The following is a 27,564-nucleotide window of genomic DNA, read 5'->3' on the forward strand; positions in this document are numbered from 1 at the left end:
AATGCATCCTTGACATTTTATCTCTTTTGCCACGACATCTAAGGACTCATTACTGATATCGTTGAGCTTAACCAAGACAACTTGTATACCTAGTATACCTTACGTTCCTAGGGAAGTAGTGATGCCTCGTTTTGGCGTAATCCATCACGTACGCGCATTAGTTCGGTAAGTGTTGTTCTTGGAACGACAAATTTTAGCTCAATATTATTAAGGGACCTAGGGTTTCTATGTTGGTTGATTTAAGTGAACTTAACTAATCGTCGCAACATAATAGAAATCCTAGACATGCATCTAGCAATCATATATAATAACAATATATAAGGCATAAAATAGATGCATTTGGCAACTAGCATGACCCCTTGAAATCTTCAATTTCCATGGGTCTTCATCTTGGCTCGTCTTCGTCGAAACGCCGTCTTGAGACATCTTGGCCAAAATGAAATAAAAGAAGCTAGCTAGAACAACTAAGATTAATCTAATAGTACAAAAATACTTAACGGTTCGCAGACCGTATTTAGACTTACAAAAATACATAACGGAACGCAGTCCGTATTTTCTATCCTAGTCGGGCCCCACTAGTTGCCATTTTCAAATACCTGTTTTGAAAACAATCTTCCATTCACCCATTCACTATTTGTGAATGACCCATGCAATTTTACGAAATACATAATAAAACACGCAAAACTAGTAACTAACTTAGGTGGTTAATCCAATTAACGCGCCTAATTAAAACTAGTCAAAGTTGTTTAATCCATTATTTCTAAACGCAAAATGCTAACGCACTTAATTAAGCTCCCACTAAATTCCGCATCCGTACTTAATTAATTCGATTAATTAAGTCGGCATAAACCATAATTTGTCAAAATTTTGCAAAATCGAAAATCGAGGTTTTTAACCTCGTTAAAAAAATTATTTAAAATTATTAAAATGGCAGAAAGTATCGCAAAAACATAGCTCAATCTTAAGCAAAACGTCCCACAAAAAACCTTAGTGGGTGCGTACCATGGCTGCTAGGCAGCTCATGGCCCTGCGCCATGGTGCGTGGTGCTGGCAGTTAGCAAGTGTGCCTAGCACAGCCTGCCTTGCTAGCTAGCACCAGCAGCATGCTACGCATGCTAGCAGCTTCCTGGCGCAGGAAACAGTGGGCTGGCTGGCTGGGGCTTGCTCCTTCGCTGCCCAGCAGCAGCACAAGCGCACCAGCAGCCTTAGGCTCACACACTAGCACACGCACTACACAGCAGACGCCTCCTCGCCACACAGCCACGCACCAGCGATGCACAGCCATATGCGCACCACAGGCAGCCTACATGTGGGCTGCTATGCAGCCCGGCTAGCCTTGGTGACGCTTGCGGTTTTGCATCGATTTGCGTTCATTTCTCGGAATTTTGATTCCGATTTATGTGTGGCATAAATTAATTCCAAATTACATTTTAGAATTAATTTGAGGAAAAATAAAATAAAATTAAGTCCTACTTAAATAAAATTTATTTTATTGGTGCACAAGCCTAAATTATCCAAAATTTCAATTTTGAACAAGATTAGGTCTAATTTTATGCTTAAAATAAAATGAGCTATGTCCAAAATTAATCTTGCCAATATGCAAATTAATAATGGATTTGACAAATGGGAGTTGGAAAAATAAATTAACCATCCAATGATAAAAATTTTCCAACTTGCATACTTGTGTAAAATACCAAGATTACATCTTCCAATATGAAGATTAATCAAATTTTACTTACAAGTAATTGAACTTGATGGATTTTAATCAACCAAACATGAAAAAAATCCAAACTTTGTTTAACATGGAATTTAGGGTTAGGGTTCCAATCATTTAAACCTTTAAAGATTAGAACTTTAACATTACTTGGGAACTTAAAATTACAAAATCACAACAAGTTTTCACACTTTATTGCAATTTATTTGCGAAATTTGTGAAAAACAAGTCTATGTGAAAAATTGGTATATCAACTTAAGCACTAATAAAAACTCCATTATTATGCTTAAAGATATTTTAAAACCAGTAGATTAGTGATGCAAATGTGCATTTAATCTAACCTTGTAATGCTTGCATTAATCAAGGCTTAAAAAGAATTAAAATTTTCGTTGAAAAACGAAAAACCCCAGAAAAATTGGGTTTCTGGTTCGAATTTGGCTTCTGGACAGTCCTATTCCAGAATGTCGATTCCACCCAAAAATCACCATTTTTGAGCCAAAATCTGGGTTCGATAGCCAAATCGAAAATAAAATCGAGTTTTAAAATTAATTAAAACGAGCATTTAATCTAATTAGAAGAACATGAACCAGAAAATTAAATTCTTTTAAAACACCTTAATTAAAAATAATTGCAAAAATTAAAAGAAGCGTGGCTCCGATACCGCTGTAGGGTTTCGTAGTGACCCGACACTACGCGGAAGGAAACCCACCAAGACCCGCCCCCTAACTAAAACAATTAACAAGCATATTAAACTTAATCAAACAAGATTAAGAACAAGTATTATACCTTTGACGCGTGCTTCGCTCCCAAAGAGCTCTTACTTCAAAATCACGAAAACACGAGATCTCCGACGGATCGTACCCTTGACCCGACCCGAGCTTCCTAAGTCTTGAAGGTTAGTCAAGACCCGGACAAAATAACTATGAGTTTTACAAATCAATGGTTTACTCTTACTTAGAGTTGCCTTTTCAATTCCACTCAAGGTTGTATTCTCAAAATCCCAACCAAGTGGGTATTTATAGAGAATGGGGACTTGAAACCCCTTTCATGATCAATGTGGGATCATGTGCAATTGCAATAATTTATTTAATTCCAAAATAAATAATTAGGCAAAAGCAATCACAAGGCAACAAGTGGCAAGAGGAGAGAATGGGTTAGGTGAGGACCATATCCCATGGGGGGGGGGACCATTGCCTTGCTCCCCAAGGGAAGCCTAGAGGCTTTGGTCCCCACCTCTCCTAAACCGCCACTCACAAGGAAGCTGGAATGGCTGCCAGCTGGTACTGCTAGCACACCTAGCCAGTTAGCACTAGCCAGCAGCCTCGCATCCCAGTCAGGCAGTGTTGCTTGGTGCTGGGCGATGCTTAGTGCTGGTGCGTGCCAGTGCTAGGCGCTGGTGCGTGCTGGCGCTGGCCACAGCATCCCACGCACATACGCACACACCTCGCGCATCCAGCATGCGTGATGCTAGCGAGCCACGCATGCTGGCCCCCTTTTGTCTCGCACCATACGCACACACCTTCGCAACATCTCTCGCACATGCACTAGCCACACACCATGCGCACTAGTCATGCACAACGTGCATTGGTCTTGCACCACACGCACATCCACGCATCACACAGCAGCCTTGGTGCGTGGTGATGCTGGGCTGCTGTGCATGGCCTAGCAATATGCTGGCGCCTAGGCCCTCGCACATGCATGGTGCGCTGCTTGGTGCTGCCATGCGAAGGCTAGCACATAAGCCAACACGCATGTTGCGCCAATCCTAGCCAAGCACCCATTCTAGCACTTGGTGCCAGCGATGGTGCAGCCATGCCAGGCGCGCACGCACGCAGCACCTAGTACCAGCGATGGTGCGCCTGGTGCCTGCGATGGGCAGCGATGGTGCCCAGCCTCATGCTAGGGTTGCGATAGCTGCGATGGGTTGCTCGGTGCGCCTGGTGCGCCTATTGCTTGCGATAGGCTGCCAGGCCGCGCCTAGGCTGTGATGGTGCACCTAGGCTGCGTTGGCGCGCCTAGCACACCTAGTGTGCTTAGGCTTGCGCCTAGCCATGCTAGATCCATGCTAGCCTGAACTAGCCTAGCATCCACATGGCTAGGCCAGTGTGGTGCTAGGGCTAGTTCGTACTTGTTGCTTTGTGATTTTGCGACGCTCGGTCTCGACGCTCTAGGCTCGATTTCCGACGTCTGTATTCGTAAAACTCTGCTGACTCATTAAATCCTTTTGGATTAATTCGTCGTCTCGGATCGGTGGTTCGATTGGGTTCGACCTGAAGGGTTCAGTTAAGATTAAGCTGTAACATCAATTGTACATTGATATTACTGATCGGAAGCGGCCTCCACCTAGGCATTCTGATCACTTGACCTTACTGAAGAATTAGCTCCGTAATAATTCTGAACCCTCTATCGGAAGAATACACTTGTTGGACGGGCACCATTCCTTTCAACACGGGTACCCGGATTTTATTTATCGAAGAAAAGAGTGAATCGAGAAACCCAAAACGTACCTCCTCTCCTCCTAAGCCACCATCAAAAATACCCCACCACCATCGCAATTCACCACCCACCACCACCTAAATTCACTCCACCACCATCAAAACCTCCCACCACTCCAGATCCACCACCGACACCCCAAACCCACAACGAACCGACAACCCAACACCACCGATAGCCCTTGGTCCTTGGGGTTTCCTTTTCTTCAAACAATTCGGCCATAACCCACAATCGAACCCAACCCCACCAAACCCCATCCACACCAAATCGAAACCACCACCACCAGAATTTAACCAAAAATAATGAAATTTACCAAAAACAAGCACGATAATTGCTAGAAATCATATGGGATTTATTAAAAATTCAAAAAAAAGAAAGAAAATTAAAAAACAAGAAAGCATACCTTTTAAACCGAAAATAGCCTTGAATTTGGTTTAAAACGGTCAAATTCGACCATGAAAACGGTCAAATTTGGATTATGAGTTTTCATGGTCGAATTTAACCATTAAAACCTTCATTTTGGCCAAATTTCATGAATTTTGTGACGAAAACCTTCGTTTTGACTATGAAAACTGAAAAAAGAGAAAAAAAGAGGAGAAAAAGAGAGGCATGAGAAAGAACAGAGGAAAGAGAAAGAAGGTAGGAGAGGAGAAAAGGAGAAAGAAAGAACAAAGAAAGAAAGAAGGAGAGGAGAGGAGAGCGTGAGAAGGAGAGAGAAAGAGAGTAACATGGGGAAGAGGAGAGAGAAAGAGGAGGATGAGGCTGAAAAAGAAAGAGAAGAAGATAAGGTGGCTGGGTGGGTAACTAGGTATACGTAAATTTTTTTGAGGGTTTTTTTGTTTTTGTTTTTGTTTTTTGTTTTTTTTAACGGGTATCCGGGTACTTGAGAATAGCAAAGTCCGTCCCACAAAACTTCTATTTTAGCGGGACGGGTACCCGACTGGAAAAAAACAGAAAAATTTGTCAATTTCCCATCGGGTATTTTGCGGGTCATCGAGTAATCAGGATGGGACAACTGGGTCGGTTTTTTTGAACACCCCTAGTTGTGGTGGGTGGGGGTGATTTTTCGGGGAGAGGGAAAGGGGAAGGGAATTTGCGCGGGGGGGGGGGGGCAATGTCGGTGGGGGCGATGGCTGGTGATTCCGCTAGTGAAGGAAGGGTTTTCGGCGGCAGTGGGGTTCTTCGGTGGTGGAGACACGGCCGCCGGTGGTGGGACTGGTGGCTGGGTTAGGGTTTAGGGGATGTATTTTTTTTTAAATTTTCTTTTTTTTTTATACTAATAAACAATTGACACGTGTCCCTAGTGGGTCCCACTAACGGTTTCCATCCAAAAAAATCCGTTAGTGGGTGGTGAAACCAAATTATTGGATTTTTGGTGGTGTTATAATAAAACTTTTTTTTGTGGTGTTATTATCAAAATTGGGGTCTTTTTTAGGTGTTATTTTATAATTAAGCCTATTTTTTTTATCCAAATCTTGGATGGTTGGATAGCCCTTGAAATTATATTTCCAATGATATATCATAATCCCAATTATGAGCTATAACGAAAAAGATATGATTAAAATACCAAACTCTATCATTAATTGACACTGTTCCACTATTTCGATCATATTTAAATTCTACTAAAGGTATCGATTTGATTCTAATTGGGTTGAAAATTAGACTTCTAGAGCTTTCCAACGATATATTATTTATCTTATTCCGATTTCTGTATCAAAAGTTATGATAAAAACAAAATTCGCAAAACTAAAGGACCATTGCACCGCGACAGCACCATCGCGCCGCGGTGGACTTGGCGCGCTGCGATACTCCTATTGTAATACCCCGCATTTTTATACGTATTTTACTTAAATAAGTATTCCTTAAAGTATTTAAATAATTCAAAATGAATTATTTATGGTGTTTCATTAATTTAAAAAGAATTATTTTTATTAAAAGTTTATTTTTAATTATTTAATATCTTGAAAATATTTTATTTCATGATTTGGAAGCTTTGGGGCATATTATTTTATAAAAGGAAATTTTAAAGTCAACGAGTTTTTAAAGAAAGTCAAAATACTAGTTTGAATAGGAGAAGGGATCATTAAGGGTAGAAAGAAGAATTTAAGTAGGAGGGTTTAGAGAGGAGGTATAAATACCCATTACATGGGAAAATTGAACCTTGCCTAAGGTGGAGAATAACCAAGGTAATACTCTCTTTCTCTCTCCTCTTATTTTCTCTTATTTTCCCCTTCCCCTTTATTTTTATTTTGTTTCATCACCACCCACATACACACCACCACCGGCTGGCCAACACCACAGCCACCATCGGCCGGCTACCACCACCAGCGAGCGCCGGCAGTAGAAGCACCGACCGGCAGTCGCGGCAGCGCCATGCCGTGGTGGTGTTGTGTGCGCACCTTAAAAAAAATTAAGAAAAATTTGTTCTTTTTGATTTATAATTCAATCCACCCTTAATTTAATTATTGATTTTGGGTTTTGTGATAATTTTTATGATATTTGATAATAAGTATTTTGTATATGAATTTTCAAATCTGGTTTTGAATTAAAAAAGCCCCAAATTATAAACCCTAAGTTTCTAAGTTTATGTATATTGATGAAAATTGTTTATGGGTGATTTAAATTATTGAAATAAGTGTTTTAAAACACAATTACAACAATTTTAGATGATTTAATAAAGCTGAAATTTTTATATATCAGCTATAATTATGTTTCTTGAAAGGATTTTTAATTACCCATTAATTGGGAATATAAGTAAGGGTTTTAAATTAAATTTTAGCCTGTTTTAGAGGGTTTATGAGTGATTTAAGGAGTGTATATATTGCGGGAAATTTGTGTGAAATAGGTATTAATGTCTCTTTGTAATTTTAGATTGTAGGAGATTTTCAAGTGAGTGATTTTATTTAGTCGTGATGATTTTGAGATCGTATTCAAGGTACGTTCACGCACTTAGTAATTTTTTGAGTATGTAGAAGCATGCTAGGCTTTGATTAATTAATTCCAAGGTAGTATCATGATAGGTATTGATTGGAATTGTTGTAAGGATTGATGTTGGTGAATGAATTGGAAGTATGAATTATTTGTGGTGAATCGATGATTGGAATTAATTATGTTGGCATGTTGAATATGAACCACACTTTTATTATTGGCCTGATTGAGAGCATGTTTAATTAAACTAAGTGTTTAATTTGGTTTGGAATATAGAAAAGGAATTTTATTATGGTTCATATAATTTTTATTGATGCTATAAGTATGAGGAAGAAACTATTTAAGTGTCTATGTACACGAGGATTAAATTATATTTTGGTGCCTAAGTGAACATAAGGTGTTCAAAACACCAAGGGATAGGATTTGTGGTGCTTTTTGTGCTTAAGGTGTTATTTAACACCGAGGTAGATTAAAAAGATTTCAACTATTAAAAGTTATGCGGTCACTAATTATTCAAGAATTTAATTGGTATGTTTGGATTGCTTGAATGATTATTAATGTTGGATTGTGTTATGGTTGAGAGTCATCACCAAGTCTAATAATATGTAAACAACGTAAAGTGAAAGAGATTACACACCAAAACTCTTGCAACGTATATACCTTGAGTATGAACATATGGGGGGAGTTATGCGACTTTATATTTGACCATAACTTCTACTAGGAGTATAGGACACTGCATATTCCTTTTTATTATGCGCAATAATTCCGCCACTTACAAGTGCTTCTTTTATATTGGCACGGTTAGCTCCCGCGTTAGTACCCCTTTATTGGGGCAGGTTAGGGGGAAACCCGTTCGATGCGTAATCAAATTAAATGGACATTAGTATTTGTCTAGTTAAGTGTTGAATGTCTTGTATGCTTGTTTACAAGTGCAACAAGATTAGTTGTGTGATGATAGGATGAAATCATGTTAGTGTGTTTTTATTACGCTTATGTACTCAGCATTGTTGATTGTGTGTTTTTATGTTTGTTTGGCCTTGTCTTTACCTTGGCCCTACGACGACCCATTTCTAATGGCGAGTAGTGGGGATAAGTAGAGAGAAGTTTTTCAGGTGATGAAACGTTTTCATGATGGGCATGAGTGAAGAGTGAATCATGCTTAGTTTCCATAGGAATATGATGTGTTTTAATTGCTTTGAATATTATTTATTTTATTATGCTCATGAGACTAACGTAAAGGTTTTCAGTATTGTTTGGTTTTTAAGGGCCTACAATGGTTCCAAGTTGTAGGTTGACTTTGTTTAACTTTGGTTTGACTTTACTTTCGTTTGATTTGACTTTTGAGTTGATTTGTTTTGAATGGTTTAAAGAAAGTCTTCCGCTTTTCCTTAGCCGTTTTCACGATGGCAATAATGTCTTAGATTTTTCTATTTCGTATTTTGAAAAGGGCAAAACAGGTATTTTAAAGGAAAGGAATTTCTAGGGTGTTACACCTATCGCGCCGCGATAAAAGGAGTTTTCTTCCGATTCTAATTCGGAGTCTTTCTGATCTCTTCGCCCCTCTTTTTTTTTCTATAAATAGAGGTCGTTTTCCCCCATTTTAGATCACCAACAATCATCATCATCACCCCTATTCTTCATCATCTCTCTCTCTTCCATGTTCTAAGCCTTAGCCTAAACACATCCTTGATACTTATCCAAATCATCCACCATACTTAATTCATGAGACTTAAATACTCCTAGCCATCCTCGACGTTGCCTTTGACCTCGACAAGAAAGGTTGATATTTATGAGGGTTTGGTCCCAAATCTATATTTCAATTATTATTTGATTTATTTATTTTGTTGATTTAATCTTTCTTGAAGTTACTAACGTGTTTATTGTTTAAATAGCAAGAAAGCCGAGGCATCAAAGTGAGTAAATCTCCTATCTTTATTATTTGATTTTGGAGTAGAAATCATGTTTAGAATGTTATTTTGATTCCTAGTATCATGTTAGGATGTTATTTTGATTCCTAGTATCATGTTAGGATGTTATTTTGATTTCTAGTATCATGTTTAGGCTAAAGCTTTGATTTTATTATTAGTGACATGCTAGGATTTGTTATTAATCCGTTTAGTATCATGCCTAGGGTCTTACTAATAATATTTTGATGATATTATGATGATGATGATGATGATCTTGTGTCAATTATATGTTGCTTAATTATTCATGATTTATTTTTATTGCTTGATCACGCCCTTCTTGCAGGTTTAATAGGAATTTGTATTTGAAATCATGCCTAATAAAATAATTAATCATTTGATTTTTGGTTTAATATGATTTTAATTCAAGTGATCACCAATATTAGATTTGATTATGCATTAATAATCAACCAACGTAGATTAAACAAGTTTAGGCTAGGGCTAACTTGATGTATGTATGTTGATCGGAAAGCGCACATGAATATCATGAGAATTAAGTAGAGGCCAATTTAAAGCAGGTTCAATCTCTTTTAAGTTGGATTCGTACCATCATCTCCGAATATCCAGTCATGGTTCTGGACCACTATAGAGTTAGCAATATCCGTGATTGTGAATGGGGTGTAACCTTCGCACCGTGAACGGTTTACAAGTTCCTAAAACTTGTTAGTGACTTTTCTATTTCTAGCTTCCTTCCCTTGGAGCGCCGCCATGCCTAAAAGCATGAACACAGTTGGGGCTCAAAAGGTTGAGTTTGAAAAATTCCCTACAGTTTTTTTCGACTCCACTAGGGAGGATTTCTAATTTTGATTCCTAAATATTTTGGCAATCGATTTAGAATGAGTGGATGAGACTTGAAATATTCTAGACATTCATTGTGCGTAATTTTGATTAACATTATGGCATAAGCATAAAAAGTTTTGCATTGGAAAGACCATCCATAATGTGTCAAAAACATAGGAATTATACACGTAGGAAAAGCCGGAAGTATATTTCACAACTAGAATCGAAAAAACACTATGAAAAATAAAAAAAACTTCGAAAATTGGAATTGCCGCGGTGCGCTTGAACTATCACGAGACGACAAAGACCATCGTTAAACGACAACTCCATCGCGGCACGATATAGCTGTTGCTGCGCGATAGACTCTGTTTTCTCGCGCCGAGTTCTTGCGACATTGTGCTAATTTTTAGCTTTCGTGTTTTGCCTAATTCTAGTATTTTTTCGACGATTTTACTTCTTGATTGAATTTTTTCGACTTTTCTGAACCCATATGTGTTCTACATATGGTCTTAACCCTTCGAAATTCACACTCCATCCACCCTAATGAACGCTCCGTGCAACAATAGGTGCATCCGAGATTGTGAATTCACCAAACCATGGAAGAGAGTTTAACTTGCGGGGTCCCATCCATCATGCCAAACCTTCTAAGGTAAGGCTTCCGCGCAATGCATCCAGACTCATAACCATGGACCCTTTTGGACACCATAATTCTTGACCTTAGAGAACTAGAGCCATGGTTAGGTTGCAAACTCATTACATCATATTGTGATTACTTGACTACTTGTGCATCTCTTACTTGAGCATATCCTAATTGTGATTATTCTAACCTTTTGTGTTGACTTGTTTCCTGTAAATAAAGTCTTAATGAACTAACCAAGTGTTAGAAATAATTCTAGGGAAACATGTTATTTGTTTTGGAGGAAAACTCTTTGTCCCACATTGGTGGGATAAGGTTGGTTTTACTTGTTTTATATATTGGAAGAAAAGAGTTTTGTCCCACATTGGTGGAGGAGGAAAGCTTTTACTTGATTTTTATATGAGGGTTTATGATAAGTTGGTTGAGGTGCTTTCCCTATTGTTGTGAGCTAGAAAGAGGCATCCCCACGGGCGCGCCACTGTCGCCGTCTGGCCGGTTTGGTTCGTGTTTGTGGCGCATGTGCGGTGTGGTGTGCCTACCTTTTTGGGACGTGGCGTAACTATAGACACCTACTTTTGGCCTCCTGCCCCAATAGGAAGTGCAATGATGTTACAAAAACTCATTCTTCATGCTAGGTCAAAGTTGAAGTGTTTATGGATACCAAAATGCATTATGAAGTAAGTTAAAACCCGTATTTGAGACCAAATTATCTTAGAGCCTATTCCTATTACTAATTAGACCTAAAATGTTTTCATACATGTTTAATCTTGATTAATAACGGACCTAAATGCGTCAAATGCAATGGATCTTACATTGTTGAAAACGGAGCCAACCAGAAATTTTAACCACCTAATATCCTTTCAAAGACTACACACTTGGATAGCCCTTTCAAAGACCTTTCCAACGGTATATTATAAGCCCAATTATGAGTTAAAACGAAGAAGTTATCATCAAAATACTATACCGGGCCCTAAAACCGACACCCTTACACTCAAACTGCCATATATTTTGATCCATAATATATTTTAACCTAATTCTAATGGCATTAGAAATTAAACATTCAGATCTTTCCAATAATATCTTATTATCCTTGATCCGACTTCGCAATCAAAAGTTATGGAAGTTTTAAAAACGCGTTTTCATATAAGGCAAACCGCACCGCACGTAACTCTCAAAGTTGCGCGCGCCTGTTGCGCGCAAGTCTTAGAGTTGTGCTCGGCACTCCAGCACGACTCTGAGAGTTGCGCACGCCACCTGACGCCGCGGCTCTAAAACCCTAAACCTAGATTCTTACGCCTATAAATAGTGGTCTTCGTTAGCCCTAATCACAACAGAAAATTCAGAAATTAATACCCTAAATTCTAAAATCCCTAATCTCTCAAACCCTCTTACTATCATACTAGTTTTACCTTCTCTTCCTAACCACTCTTCAACCGTAATCCATTCTTTTTGAAGTCCTTTGAGGTACGAAGGAGGAAAGTCCATAAATGCTAAAAACGGAGATCTAGCAACAAAGGAAAATAGTTAGTTTCCTGAGCACTTAGTTAAATCACTTCTCCTTTCTTGTTTAAATAACTTTAATCAATTAATTATTGTTGTTTGATCATTTTAAAACGGTTTTTAATTAATTAATTTCACATAGTATTCTTGCGTTAATTAAAGACTAATATTGAGTAATTAATTGATTGTTTTATCACCTAAATCAAGGTGAATCTTGTTTATTTATTGTTCTTTTCACGAATTTGAATTAAAAAAGAATAACGATATTCGTTTCAATGTAGACTTTTGGTGATTAATGTTTGTAAATAAAATTAACTAACTTAGTTTTTAGGCATCGCGTTGCATATATTGTTTGGTGATGAAATTTTGAAAAGGAAGAGCTACTAGAGGCCGCACTTGGGCTAGAATAGCGATTCCTCCCTAAAAGGAACGTTATTTTGGTACCCTCGCTCCTGAACTCATTTCTGATACAAGTGGACCAATATGGGCATGGGTAAACTTATGATTCATGCTAAATATCCTTGAACTCTACTTGGGAAAAAGGCATGAACGAGGTTTTAAGTTTTCCTAAAACTCATTGGCGACTCCTTATTAGTTTCTTACAAAAAAGCGTAATGATAGAATAAATTCTAATTCAAGGTCCTCTAAATAGCCAGGAATTCAAATCCTAACACTCCTTCAAAAGTGTAAAGTCCTAGGCTTTTAAAGGGCCATGGGAATAGAGGAAGTGGGATCCCAATGACGGGCTACCCTCCTCACAGTGGCAACTCCATTGGGGACTTATGTTACAAGATTAGTTCTTAGTTATGGTTCAAGGTTTCCAACTTAGGTTACCTATGAGTTGTAATGAGGGCTAACTTGGATAATCTCTAGTTAGAGAGTGAGACTTGAACGCATAATATCTTCCTTCTTCACAAAAGTCAAAGCCTAACATGCAACATTACCTCATGCATAATCATAGCACCTTCTTGTTAGGATTACAGTGGTTTCAATCAAGAAAACACTTAAAACAATGTGTGGGAACAAATCCTAAAATATGATTACAATATAATTGTAAATATCAAATACAATTCAATGTATCACAATCAAGTATTAAATATATCTAAGAAATTACTGAAAATTACAAAGATTACACTAGTGTGAAGATGATAAAACTTGCCTTTCCTCCAAACCGTTAATTCCAAGCATGAACATGAGAAAACCGATGTCCCGTAAGACTAGTACCTTGATACACTTTCAAAGGCGTGTCAACGGTGCTTGGGTTAAACCGGAAATCCTCTTTGAGATACAATTGACAACAATTTCATTCTCTGCACTAAGAATCAAAATAAAGATGACAAATTCACCAAAATTGGATTAATTGAAAGAGTTTTTCTCACAAAAGTTTGCAAGAAATTTTGAGAGAAAATGTGGAGAATTCTTTTTGGACAGATGAAGAATAATTTCTGTATTTTTCTTTCACGAAACTTTTCTTTTAATAAAAGACTCAACCGTCAAGAAAAAAACAGCAAAACAGGAAGGCGCGGGCGCTCCACCAAGAGGAGCAGGCGCTCCTCAAGGTGGAGCGGGCGCTCTTCACAAAAACTGTGAGATTCCACAAGAAGGCAGTGAGGGGCGCGGTTTAGGCACGACCAGCAGCGCGGGCGCTCCACCAGGATGCGCGGGCTCGCCACTAGCCGTGCGGGTGCGCCAACCACACCCTTCCATTTTGCTGATTTCCAGAGAGGTGCGCGGTTTAGGCGCGCTCTCTGCGCGGGCGCGCTTACCTTGCGCGGGCGCTCTTCATGGTCGCGAGCGCGCAACCATCAACACTCTAAATATTCAACAATCCTCCCCCATTTAGAGTGTTCCTTTAAAACATTCTCCACTTCTAACAATTAAGCCACATCTCATGCATTAATGTCAATGTCCCTTTGGATTGAATTGACACCTAGTACAACACACTTAACGATGATCATATCCCGTGATTTACATATGGATTGAATCACACAAATATATCCAACCATTCGAAGGTGAAATACACACAAGACAAGTCGAATTTATCATCACTTGACACTTTTATACAGCCATGTGTCTGTATCTTTCATAAGTTCATCAAAGTCTATATGTCCATCTAGACTTCTTGAAGCGGCTAAACTTCGAACTCATATAGGTAGGTTCTCATATACGTTATGGTGCGCTTGTGATAAGACACTTTCATTTAGAGCTTCTCAACTCTAAATCTTTGAGAACTTTAAATAGACACTACCTTACACATCACAAGTAACATAACAATATGGGTCATCATACATTGCTATCAAACAACAAAATGCAATTCAACCACATTGAATCTAAGACTTGATGTTTCTTCAAGCGTTAGATTAGGTTTCACAAATTCGTGTTTTTGGACATAAACCCATTCCATTCATAGCAAATATGATGGAATGCCTTGGCATTGCCTTTGTAAAGCAATCTGCCAAATTCAACTTTGTTGGAACATAGTCAAGACTTATGACCCCATCATTGATAAACTCTTTCACTAGGCTATGCCTAAGTGAAATATGCCGTGACTTACCATTGTACACTTGACTATAAGCCTTTATCAACACCGAATTGGAATCACAATGGATTGCCACCGGTGACATTGGCTTTGGCAATAAAGGCAATTTTATCATGAGATTCCTCAACCACTCAGCTTCCTTACTAGCTAAAGCAAGAGCTATAAACTCCGCTGCAATAGTGGAATTCACAATGCAAGTTTGTTTCTTGGAAGACCATGAAATGACACCTCCCCCAAACATAAATACCCAACCACTTACAGAAGAATGCTAGAAACAACAAACAACTCATTCATGGCTAATCCATTTTGTTCCAAGCTACCATAAATACGTTGCAATTCATGAAATTGGTCCATTATGGACCGACCATCAACAAATTTAAAATTATTAAAATTGCTAAATAAAAATTTCTTACTTGATGCATCTTCCGCCATGTACTTGCTTTTTAAGGACTCCCAAAGCTCCTTAGCCGACTCAATATTTTGATAGACATCAAATAAATCATCCTCCATACCATTCTAGGTATGACCACGACAAATAAAATCATCGTTGTCCCATTTCGATCTTTCCCGAACGGATTCCAAGGTCTCATTCTCATATTCATCCGGCCTTGGAGTACTTATCACATAAGCAACATTTAGAGATGTAAGAAGAAAATACATTTTTGTTCTTCCACCTTCTAAATTCAACACCATCAAACTTCTTGAGTTTGACAAAATTTGTTGTTAATTCCTTCACACTAGACATACTTAATAAATTCTAAACTAAACCTCTTTAGATTATTAGGATTACAGTGGTTTCAATCAAGAAAACACTTAAAACAATGTGTGGGAACAAATCCTAAAATATGATTACAATATAATTGTAAATATCAAATACAATTCAATGTATCACAATCAAGTATTAAATATATCTAAGAAATTACTGAAAATTAAAAAGATTACACTAGTGTGAAGATGATCAAACTTGCCTTTCCTCCAAGACGTTAATTCCAAGCACGAACATGAGAAAACCGATGTCCCGTAAGATTAGTACCTTGATACATTGTCAAAGGCGTGTAAACACTTTCCTAAAGAGGTTTATTTCCCCCACACGGTGCTTGGGTTAAACCGGAAATCCTCTATGAGATACAATTGACAGCAATTTCGTTCTTTGCACTAAGAATAGAAATAAAGATGACAAATTCACCAAAATTGGATTAATTGAAAGAGTTTTTCTCACAAAAGTTTGCAAGAAATTTGAGAAAAAATGTGGAGAATTCTTTATGGAGAGATGAAGAATAATTTCTGTATTTTTCTTTCACGAAACTTGTCTTTTAATAAAAGACTCAACCGTCAAGAAAAAACCGCAAAACAGGGAGGCACGGACGCTCCACCAGGAGGAGCGGGTGCTCCTCAAGGTGGAGCGGGCGCTCCTCACAAAAACTGCGAGATTCCACAAGCAGGCAGTGAGGGGCGCGGTTTAGGCGCGACCAGCAGCGCGGGCGCTCCACCAGGACGCGCGGGTGCGCCACCAGCCGTGCGGGCGCGCCAACCACACCCCTCCATTTTTCTGATTTCCAGAGAGGTGCGCGATTTAGGCGCGCTCTTTGCGCGGCCAGGCCTACCTTGCGCGGGCGCTCTTCATGGTCGCGAGCGCACAACCATGAACACTCTAAATTTCTAGGTGTCGTAGTGAGGAGCAGGTGGAGGCGGTTCAGGCCATTAATTACATGTGGGTCCTTTTGGGTAATACGTTCTTTACTGACAAGAGCGGTACCCGTACTCACCCTTCTTTTCTCAATGAGTTATGTATCGAGGATAACCTGGAGAGGTTGACGAGATACTCCTGGGTTCAGCCACATTAGCGTACTTGTATCGTCAGCTCGGGTATGCCACCCGAAATGGATGTGATTCTATCGCGGGTTGTCTGACTCTTCTATAGGCTTGGATATACGAGTACTTTCCATGTTTTCGGCCTCACCAGGGTGTGTTGACACGAGACGTCCCTCATGCTCGTGCAGGGTTATGGGATGTTGGTATGACGCGGAAGCATTAACAACGTCTCGTGTCCTTTCGTACTCGACTTGACCAGCTGGGTGACTATGAGGTATAAGTAGATACGTAATTACTATTTGTCTTATATTGATTTTATTTACAGTTGATTTACAGGTATAACTAATTTGCAGGTATGTTGGTTGCCATACGGTGCTTTTCCTGCACAACAGGTGCCTAAGACTATGTTCTGGATGTATTCGCTATCGAGGCATCATAGAACCATATATGCCCGATCGAGTTGTTCGACAGTTGGGGTTTATACAAGAGATTCCCGGTGACATGATTAGGCCTGATGATGCTCAGAGACCACTTAGTGTGAAGTCTTATAGGGTCAGTTTTTCAGCTCAGATGATCACTCTCATGTGGGATAGATTTGTCCCCGGTGCTGCGTTCAGTCTTCTTCTTGGTGGATATACTAGAATTCCCCGTGGTGGACATACTTGTGCCCCTGACTACCTACCATGGTTTGGGAGAGTTAGCCAACCTATTGTCACTCCTAATGTTGAGGATGATGTCGGTCTTCCTGAGAGGACCAACGTTGATTACGTATGTTTTTTGTTAGTTTTTTTTTTAATTTAATGATTTTTTTCCTATTATTTCTATTAATACACAATTATAATGGTTTGTGCAGTGGGTAGGGCGAGTCATGGTTACAGCGCAGCGATCACTTAGTGAGTACCCTACGCTATCAAGGGAGACCAAAGTAATGTTGTAGCAGCTGATTAATGATTGGAATACAATAAATGGACTTAGAGATTAGGTGTAATATGTATTATAGCTTTGACTTTATTGTTTTATTATACTATGTTTTGGATGTTGTTAGTGGACATTTATATTTTATCTCATTTGTTGAGAATTATCAAGTTGACATTTATATATTATTATTTTATTTTCTAATTACATAGTACTTACTTAGTAAATTTTTAAAAGAATTTCTTAAAAAAAAAAATCATGTTTATTAATAAAGTTATATAAAGTTTAATAAAAATCCATAACAGTACTCAAGAGCTAACTAATGTCTGCCACAATTGAAGCTTTCTCTCGTACCTTGCCTCCCATCCATGTACACTTGCCTGTCGAGCGTTAAACCACATTGGTGAAATTGGAGGAAGTGGGTGGTCTTGATCCATATGCAAACGAATGAAATGCGATCCACCAACAGTTCCAATCACGAACTCTGCACAAGGCCTGTCTAAGCGTCCACGATTGTTCAACGGTAAAATAGTGGTAGATGGATAGTAGCACGATGGTCTATTTCCCACTCCATAACAAATCACTACCACATTCCATTTTGTGGCAATAGCAAACAAATCCTGCTATGCTACCATCCAATGCTCCTGTCCACACGCATCACCATCCCATCTGATCCGGTCTACCTCCCTCTGCAGTCCAGAACCAACCTGTTGACCCCATATGTCGTAGTAAATCATGCTGTACAACCAAGGATGAGAACCAACCTCATTTGCGATATGATGTCAAACCAATCGCAATTCCTCCTGATCTCCGTAACAAAAATCTGCTACGCAACGAAATCCGCATTTCCTATCTCCAATTACGTCCTTAGCACCTACGACTTAAGGCCACATGATGTTGGGAATCGTGTAGCTGTATCTACATTGTCGCATGTCGAACCCGGTACCTACAAAATAAAAACCATAATATGACATATAATTAAGTTATTACACAAAATAAATTAAATTATACGATGTATGAAAACATTATTTAATTATATCGATAATCACCTGTATCAGATGGGGGTGGTCTACTTCTGGATCGATTATCTCGCCCATTACGTTGAACATGCTAAAAAAACGAACGATCTCGCCTGTTCCTTCTCTCGGGAGGTCGTCCCCTTACTCGAGGGTTGACTCGAGGCTCCTGAAGGTCACCGTAGTTAGGATCCATCCCACCCTCAATCACTCGAGACACGTGCCTAAGAATCACAATGTCGCTGGCAATAACCTGATCAACATGGGTGCAGAAATGAGCTCGATCCTCATCATTTTCATCAACTATATCAGGAATGTCGACACCCGCTCCAATGACAAGGGTCCTCCAATATGGATGAATGTCCTTCGTATACAACCCCTTCCCTGCAGTAATCGAGTCATATATGTGGCACGCACAAGGTAACCCGTGGGTAGTACGTAGAGCACACCCACAACATCGATGGTCATCCATACTCAACCCTCGCATCCTGTTCGTCTCACCAAGAAGAATAGACAGACAATAGTGGGATACCTTTTCGTTCAGCTGATGCAAAGGCTTCTGCTTGTACTTCTGACCATGAGTTTCTCTACATGCCTCCAACCCATTACGAATGGCTATGATCTGGTTCTCAATCGAGCAGTGCACCTGAGCCCAAACTGTGTCTAAAGAACCTGTAGAACTGTCAATCCAACATTTCAATGTCGAATGCTGGCTCTCAACCCTGCAGTTGTTAACATTGCCAAACTGCAGTACCTGGTTCGTCCAAAACATCACAAACTTCTCCTTGTGTATGAGCCAAGTGTCCACAACATAGTCAATCACTTTCGGCCATCGACCCCACTTGGTTTTTAGGTTTACAAGCTCTCTTTCATATGCCTCTTCAGATGTAGCATTAATCACATGCCTCCACCTCCCATTTTTGAACTTGGCACCAATCTCCTTCTTTTTTTTAAACATGGAAGTAACCTTCGCCTCAACATCTTTGTTAATATGCCACACACACAACGCTGCACAAAGGCCAAGCTCCCTATCTGTCAGTAGTACCGACAGCTCTCTATGATGACCGATCAACAACCTCAAGCACTGAAGCACCCACCGATAACTTTCTTCGGACTCCGACCTCATAAATGCGTATGCAACAAGAAAGTTTTGATTTGTCGGTGTAACCCCAACAATCTCAAAGAATGACATGCCGTATCGGTTCTTCTTGTAAGTGGAATCCATACCTATCACGTATGGGTATGTGCGTAGCAAATTTGTCATGATCGGGTGTGCCATGAAAGCATGTTGCAACACATTGTTGGTATCAGTCATAACCCAAGTAAGGTATTTTCTTTGTGTGGCCAAATGAAGCACCTGGTGAACCACCTCTCTTCCCTCGAATCGCTCCATTCTGATATTACTTCTGTAGTTGTAGACATGCCTGATGTTTGGATGGTCTCTGGGAAACTTTTCTACAAGAGTTCTCATGATATGCCGAGGTGGCACCTGTGCCTGAGTCATGTCACGTACTACCTGCTTAGAAGCAAGACTAAGACCGCTGATTTGTCGATGTCCCTCGGGATACACAACTAAAGAATGATTGTGAGTGCCGTTCAAGCAACTGAGCTTCCAACCACTTACTACTCTGACATACTCAACCTTGAGTTTGAAGGAACAACTGTTTGCCTTGCTTTTCGTGTCTTTGCGTATCGTGTTCATCATGTCTCTTACCATGCTCTTTTTTCCACGATCACAGCTCACACATCGATACGGCCGACCACTCTGATCGGTCTTATAAGAAGCCTTCACTAACATAAATCCGAGCGGGCGACAAACATTTTGTGCCCACAGAACAACATCCTCAAAACTCGGAAACACAATATCTGTAAAAAAATGTCCGCTATAGTCCACACCATCACCATCCTCGGACTCATAATCCTATATAATAATAATAACAATAAAAACAAATATTAATAAAAGTTGACAAACAACAAAAACACAACGAATAATAATAATCTAACAACGTACAACTAATAATAATAACAACTAATAATAATAATAATAATAATAATAATAATAATAATAATAATAATAATAATAATAATAATAATAATAATAATAATAATAATAATAATAATAATAATAATAATAATAATAATAATAATAATAATAATAATAATAATAATAATAATAATAATAATAATAATAATAATAATAATAATAATAATAATAATAATAATAATAATTCTAACAATACACAACTAATTATAATAACAACTAAGTGTGATCCCTCACTTATAAACGATTGAGAATTTTATAACTAGAGAAACTAATTAAGTAGAGTAATTCAAAACGACCCTCAACAAATTCGTAGTATATAACTATAATTTTTTGAACAACATACTTATGAATAATACAAACAATAACATATTAAGATTGATAGAACAATACGACCCTCCTAAACAAATTTGATGCCTTATGAACAATTCATCCAAATACAAACAACATACTTTACAATCGGAATTGATACATAAAAGTTCAAAATTTTTATTGATAAATAAAAATTCAAAATTCATCCAAATATAAACAACATACTTTACAATCGGAATTGGTCATCTTTCAAAGTAAAACAATCGGAATTGATATAAAAACAACATACTTTACGATTGGAATTGGTCATCTTTCAAAGTAAAACAATCAGAATTGATAAATATCAATCGTCAACGTGTTTTTTTAAGAATTAAAATTCAAAATTTTCTGTTTTCGAAATTTCCAGGCAAACACCCAGAAATTTCGAAAAACCTAGGATAAAACGCCTAGTTTTTTCGAACTATCCTAGGGTATCTGAAAAAACTAGGCGTTTCAGCCTAGGTTTTTCGAAATTTCTGGGCGTTTTCCTGGAAATTTCGAAAACAGAAAATTAAATAATCGGAATTTCAAAAAAAAATTAAATAATCGTACTGATTCCGTACGGTCCGACAAGTCTCCGGCGACCAACGTAGGTGTTGTTTCCAGCCTTTCGTTGTCTTCCATGTTATCCGACGAATTAGGTTTTGCAAAATTTAAATTATTTGTTTGATTTTGAAAATTATAGTGATTGGTGGTTCAACGCGATCGTTTGTGGCCAGTGTGAGCACTAGAGAGAACGGTAAAAAAAATTATGTAGGGGTAAAAGTGTTAAGTTCATGTAAAAATAATTATTTTATAATATTTTTATAACAAGGCTACGTACGTCATTTTAGGTTATTTTGCGGGCGTTAGTTAGAGATTCGAGGGCGACGTTTAGTGTTCCACTTAAGGAATTATGACTGTTGTGGTATGTATATGTGAATTTAGTGGAGAAATTACATGTGAAGAGTTAAGGGTTTGTTGAAATGGTTTTATGTAATTGGGAAATCCCATTTATCGAGAGTTCATTTGAACTTGGTAGGAGGAAATAATGCCGAGGAAGAGCAAGGGATCAGGAATGGTGAGTTATTTTTGTTGAAATTAAAAGATTGTGTGTTTTCTTAGTGGTGGTTGTGTGTTGTATTTGATTTTTGGTGGCAAATATTTGTGTTTGTGTAGGCGCGGTCAAAAACCGTGAATGAAGAGGTGCCTGAAAAAGAAAGCAGCTAGTAAAGGGAAGAAGAAACTGAAATCTGATCCAGTTTTTGAGGTAGAGTATTTAAAGGACCCTGATGAAGCTGGTTTTGATGATCGTGGTTATACTGAATCTAGTAGTGATGAAGCTGTTTGTCATGATGTTGTTTCCACATCTGGTGATTATGAGGAAGATGAGGATGCGGAGGACGATGGTCAAGGTAGTGAGGAAGAACCAGAACAAGACAAAGTGAGCTACCAGGATCTCCTGATCAAGTTATTACGGGAAAAGGTTGAGAAAGGGAAGCGCAAGCGAGGTCATATTGAGAAAAGGACAGGAAAGAGGGGCAAGCTAAAGGTATGTCATGTTAGATGGAAATAATAAAAGCTTATTTGTTGTGTAATACTTGGATGGGGAAATAAAATGTGTAATGTCATGTCTAGGTCGAGAAGACGAAGGGAGAAGTAGCGAAGGAGAAAGGGGTTGTCGTTAAAACCCAATCAAGAAGTACGCAGAAGGTATCTGTGAACATTATTTTTTGAAATCAATGACATAGAAATGTCTATTGGGAGTTCTGTGGTTGGTCCTTTGTTTTGTTTAGGTAGTTGGGTAAATAAACTGAATTACTAAAGATTAATTGTAAATTGTTTGTAAGTTAAGTATGAATATTGTGAGTCCTTAATTGGATGTGCAAGATTAAATTCCCTTATAGAATATTCACAAGTAATTTGAATGGGATTGTATAATTAGTTTCTATTTAGCTGGTTTATATGGAAGGACTGTTGCTGTAATTCGTTGTAATTTAGTTGGAAATGTAAAAAATTGAGGTAACCTATAAAGGAATTAGTTGGAATTGAAGAATTTGAGTAACCTAGAAGGAATTTAATCGGTTAGTGGTGTTATTTTGTGAGGCTTGGGCCGGTGTCATTTGATTGAAGTTTGTATTGTTTGAATGTAATGTTGTAGGCCCCAAATTTGCATGGTGTGAAGGCTTTTGAAAATGCAGTGAAGAAGTTTGATGACTCTAGGAAGAAGCTGGTCATAGAAATGGGTTTTAGAGGGTTGTTAAGTATAACCCTGACTCTTGTACCCCGAAAGTTTGTGTACTAGTTGTTGACAAGGGTGATGGGTGATGGTTCCATAACTTTTGGAAATGAGTGTGTGCTTCCTTTGAGTCCTGTGCAGGTCGAGTACGCACTTGGGATTCCCATAGGGTCGAAGGAATTGCCGTGTAAGATTCTTGAGGATAAGAAGGAAGAGCATAGCAGAATTTTGGAGAAGTTTGGGAAAAATGAACACATTTCATTAGTAGCTGCTTCAAGGGCACTGATTCGAAAGGATGAGGAAGGTAATGTGTTGCCGCTTTCGGATGACGAGAAGGCTGATTTCAAGATAGCCTTTCTCATAGCAGCTTTGGGCTACTAATTGTGTGCTACGGAAAACACAAGCTATCTTGGGGTGAAGCTTGTACTGTCGTTATTGGTTTACGATGAAGCGGATGAGTATGACTGGTGCAGTTATGTATTTAACTAGATGGTTGCCGCAGCCAGGAGTTTCCAAAAGAAATTTGCTCGTGATGGATATGTTGCAGGTTGTGGGGGTTGTATCCTTTTTTGTTGGTGAGTAAAATTGGGTATTTGCCACCGTACACCAAAAGCTTTTTGAGTAATTTTAGTAAATTTTGCAGTCTTCTCGTTTGTAATGGTTAGTTGAACTAAATCATCCATCTTGTCCTCTTTTTGTAGATTTTTTATCTAGATCACCTAAGTTGCGTCCCTATGATGTGGGATGTGAGACCGAGACTGGAGGCATGGTCCGAAGAAAAGATCAATGAGGTGGTTGGCGATGACAAAAAAGAATATGGAGATTTCGGAAAATTGCCGGTTAGTATTAGTTTGACTTTCATTTGATGTGAATACATCCTTGCTGAAGATGTTGTGTTTGATTCTTTTTCAGTCTCTAGATGTAGCGTATGGGGAGCCGCATCCGTTGACTCCTCGGGAGGTTCGAAAGCAAAGGGTGGAAAGCGTAGATGTGCAACAAACTACGCAGGAGGTAGACGCGGAAAATATTACGCAGCAGGTATAATGCAAGTCAATGATAGTTTTAGATGTAGCTCTGTATTTTATAAAATAAGTGACATGTCCTATGGCAGTTGTTAATAGTTTATATTTATGCTTTCCTAAAGGTGTGGATAGAATTACTCCGAAGTTGGTGGCTGTGATGGATTTGAAATTAGGTGACATTATAAAATCAATGCATAAGCCGATGTCACAGTGTGTTGATGTAGCTAATGCCCGGAGAATGAGTAAGGGGAACCCAACGGAGAGGGGTAAGCCAACGGAGAAGGAAGTTGATGTGCATGAAGTTGAGGCTTTGGGCAGTTGTTTGTTGGAGAAGGAACAACTGGAAGAAGGTGCGAACGAAGTTGGTGGGAAAGAGCCTCATGTTGATGCAGTTTCAGGTGAAGATGACCTGGACCGTGTGGTTTAAAAGATTTCGGATGATCCACTGTTTGCAGAGGCTGGGGGTGTGGTGAAGGTGGTTGGGGATGAATCCAAGGTGGTTGGGGATGATGAAGGTGTTCTCTCAGAGTTCCAAGCCTGGTTTTCTGATCATGAAGTGGATGATGAGAACATGGAGCCTGGACCTGAAATAGTTGTGGGCTTGCTTGGGACGAGGGGAACTACTATGTTGGTTTGATGCTCGGTGCAGTTTTGCAAATTCATCTTCATCTGATGAGGAAGATGAGTCTGCTGGGAAGGGGGTTGGAATTGGTGATAAGAGGGTGGTGAAACCTACCGAGGCAGCCTTGTCATCCATGTTCACCAATGTGTCCAACACCCGTCGCCATACAATGGTCGAGGCACGTCTGCTGCAGTTTGTAAAGCGCTGGAAGGGCCTGAAGGATCCACTTAGGTAATTCAGAAACGTGTAATTGAGTGAAAAGTCTTTTTTGTGCATGCTTTTTGTAAAATTTTGGTTTAAATTGTAAATTCTAATATGTTTATGTGTATACTTGGTGTTATGTTGTTGTTTCACTTCATAAGCCTGGTATGGTGTTGATAAAGTGTGACCACATGGAAGCCAACCAGAGGGATTGCTATGAAGTGGTGCACCATAAATCGCGGGTTTCCAGTGATTACGTTAGAATGGCCAGTGTGCTATACACCAAGAAATGGGCCACCAAAGACTTTTGGAACAGAAGCAAGCGTATTTTGCTTGACCTAAGCTTTTCGGTAAGTGGTTCGTGGTTCATTTCAGCTCTGGGGGTGTCATATTTATGTGCACAATTGATGATCATGCTTGTTGTTTTTTTTGTCTAGATCGTAGAATCGACTGTTGTTGAACGAAGGAAAAGAAGAACATATTTGTACCAAGTATGCCAAATTTCTCCTGAGCTTTAAACTGTCGCAGATTCGAGCGGTCAACTACTTACTCTCATAATTCAATATTGTAGGTTTAAATGTGTTTCATGCATATACTTTAAATTGTGCTTATGGCATCGACATTGTCATTTTACCAGGTCTTTGTCCTATTGCTCGAAGTTCTTGAAAATTCCCCTGACGAGTCGCACTGGTGGTGCTTAGCATTAGACATGAAGGCTCAACAGTTTTGGATGATAGATTCTATGTACCCTGACCCGTTCACCACACATGCCAAAGAGTTTTATCTTCTGGTACTAATACTAATGCCTTTCATTCTAAACAAACATGGTATTTACTAGGACCATATGGTTATGTGTAATGTGTTTCTAAAACTAAAGGTTAGTGGTATCGACGTCCTTTTTCGACTCTGCGACCCAGCATGGAAGGCTTGTCAGCTACATTCTTGGACGAGATGCACTGTTGAGATCTTAGAGCCAAAGGATAAGTAAGCACTTGTTTCCTTATTTGCTTACTGTGCCAATAACTTTCAGCCTAGCTATAAGGTCAAAAGAACGTATGTTTAACTTTGATGTTGATTGTGGTCCTCCAATGTGCAGCTCATACTATGGTGTTCTTATGCTGGAGTGTATTATGTTCTTTGCCAGAAGATTCACCACGAGGTTCAGTGTGGTAAGTGGTGTATATATCTGTGTTTTGTGTTAAGATCTCTGGAGCGGTTGGCTACAGTGTTTGTTCATACATTTACAGGAGAAGATTCCTAGTGCTTGGGCAAATTTGTTCTTGGACGACGTGCAGTGTGAAGTGAACGAATTGAAAGATGGTCTGGGGGATTTGATTCTAGGTTTTAGGAAAACAACGCGAAAACTGTGATGTGTCATGTTAGTGGCCTGGGCAATGGTGTAATTATTTTCTGGGCTTGAAGTGTGGTGTCTCTAATTATTGTGTATTGAACATTTAAATAGTTTCTGGCAAACGTACTCCTCCCTCCGGTGGTCTGTCCACTCAGGGTAACTATTAGGTTGCTTTGGCCGTGGAGGTGGTCTGTCCACTCATGGCTAAGTGTTTGATGTGATCCTGATGTCTGCATTTGATGTTTTGTTGGGATAACTATTGGCGCGACTCGTTTAATTGCATTTTGTGAGTAGATTATGCAACAACTGTACGTTAATTACTTTTTGCAATCTACACGAACAGGCTAATTTAAACTCAACATATAGTGCCATACATTGCAAGTGCCACTGGTGGAATGTAATTGATATTGTTACAATTTAGTTCACAATGGTATAGTACAAGTGTCATTTGTCTTTGCAATGGTACATTAAATTGGTGTGGGTTGTACCATTTATTCGTCAATGTTTTCATGAATTAGGATAGAAGTGTAATTCAGTAAAACAACACAACGACATTCAACATTACAATCCATAATTCATAGAATAATGCTAAGGATTGCAAATGATAATCCAACTACAAAGAAAACATGGAAAGTAATCCAACCACTGTTTACATTTCACCCTTCATTTAGATGACAAGTTTTGGACTGATTTCCCCTTATGAAAGGGTTAGTATTCTCCTACCACTGGTTTACTAGTGGTACAATTAAAAGTACTAAACGTACCACTTTGATTGCAGTTATGCATATTCACTTGACGTACACAGCTTAGGTACGTATCATGTGCACAAGATGCATATGAAAAGGTCATTATTCATGTACATAGCATAGGTACGTAGTATGTTCACAGCATAGGTACGTACCACTACGATTAAATGTACCAACTTCATTTCCTTTCAGTGGTAAGTTTTCGAGAATTAAATGTACCACTATCACAGTTAAGTGGAATACTCAAGGTTCCCCTTACTCGTAATAACTTCAGAGCTAATACATGCATTAAACAATCAAGGCTCAAGGCATAATCGAACATAGTGAAGGCATAGTCGAACATAGTGAAGGCATAACCAAACATAGTCTTAGACATACAGAAAAATAGTTTTAGGGAAAGGCAAATAAAACTACATTACTAATTAAACAAAGACACAGAGCATTGATGAGTATTTGAACCCTAGCATCTTCATCATAGGTCTTTTCCAAATCCCCAGTGGTGGTTGGAGCCATCGAAAGCCAAACCAGAATTGAAGTAGTAACTACCTGGCTCTGCCTCCTCGTCCGAGCTGAACGGGTCATTGTTCAATTCAACTTGTTCTGGAGGCCATGATGGTGGTGGTGGAGCTTGTAATTTCAAAAAACATTTAGTTAGCTAAACAACTTACATTCCAAACATCCCAAACAATATTATAAAACAAACAAATTACCTGG

The 27,564-nt window shown here is 38.8% G+C and overlaps 1 protein-coding gene across 1 annotated transcript; it reads left to right on the forward strand.

The window, feature by feature from the left end:
* The first annotated feature begins 16,636 nt into the window (after window positions 1-16,636).
* On the forward strand, window positions 16,637-17,599 carry LOC110698186. Its single transcript, XM_021875587.1, has 2 exons — window positions 16,637-17,135; window positions 17,221-17,599. The coding sequence occupies exons 1-2, from the start codon at window positions 16,815-16,817 to the stop codon at window positions 17,302-17,304; spliced, it is 405 nt and encodes a 134-aa protein (XP_021731279.1). The 5' UTR covers window positions 16,637-16,814; the 3' UTR covers window positions 17,305-17,599.
* The last annotated feature ends 9,965 nt before the right edge of the window (window positions 17,600-27,564 follow it).

This window comes from Chenopodium quinoa, unplaced genomic scaffold, assembly GCF_001683475.1.
Source record: "Chenopodium quinoa cultivar QQ74 unplaced genomic scaffold, ASM168347v1, whole genome shotgun sequence".
In the NCBI taxonomy this organism is placed as follows: Eukaryota; Viridiplantae; Streptophyta; class Magnoliopsida; order Caryophyllales; family Amaranthaceae; genus Chenopodium; species Chenopodium quinoa.

Excerpts from the sequence above, each read along its gene's own strand:
- LOC110698186 (XM_021875587.1), top strand. The coding sequence starts at position 16,815 with ATGCCCGATCGAGTTGTTCGACAGTTGGGGTTTATACAAGAGATTCCC. Across the intron at positions 17,136-17,220 it reads AGAGGACCAACGTTGATTAC|TGGGTAGGGCGAGTCATGGT; the intron begins GTATGTTTTTTG and ends TGGTTTGTGCAG.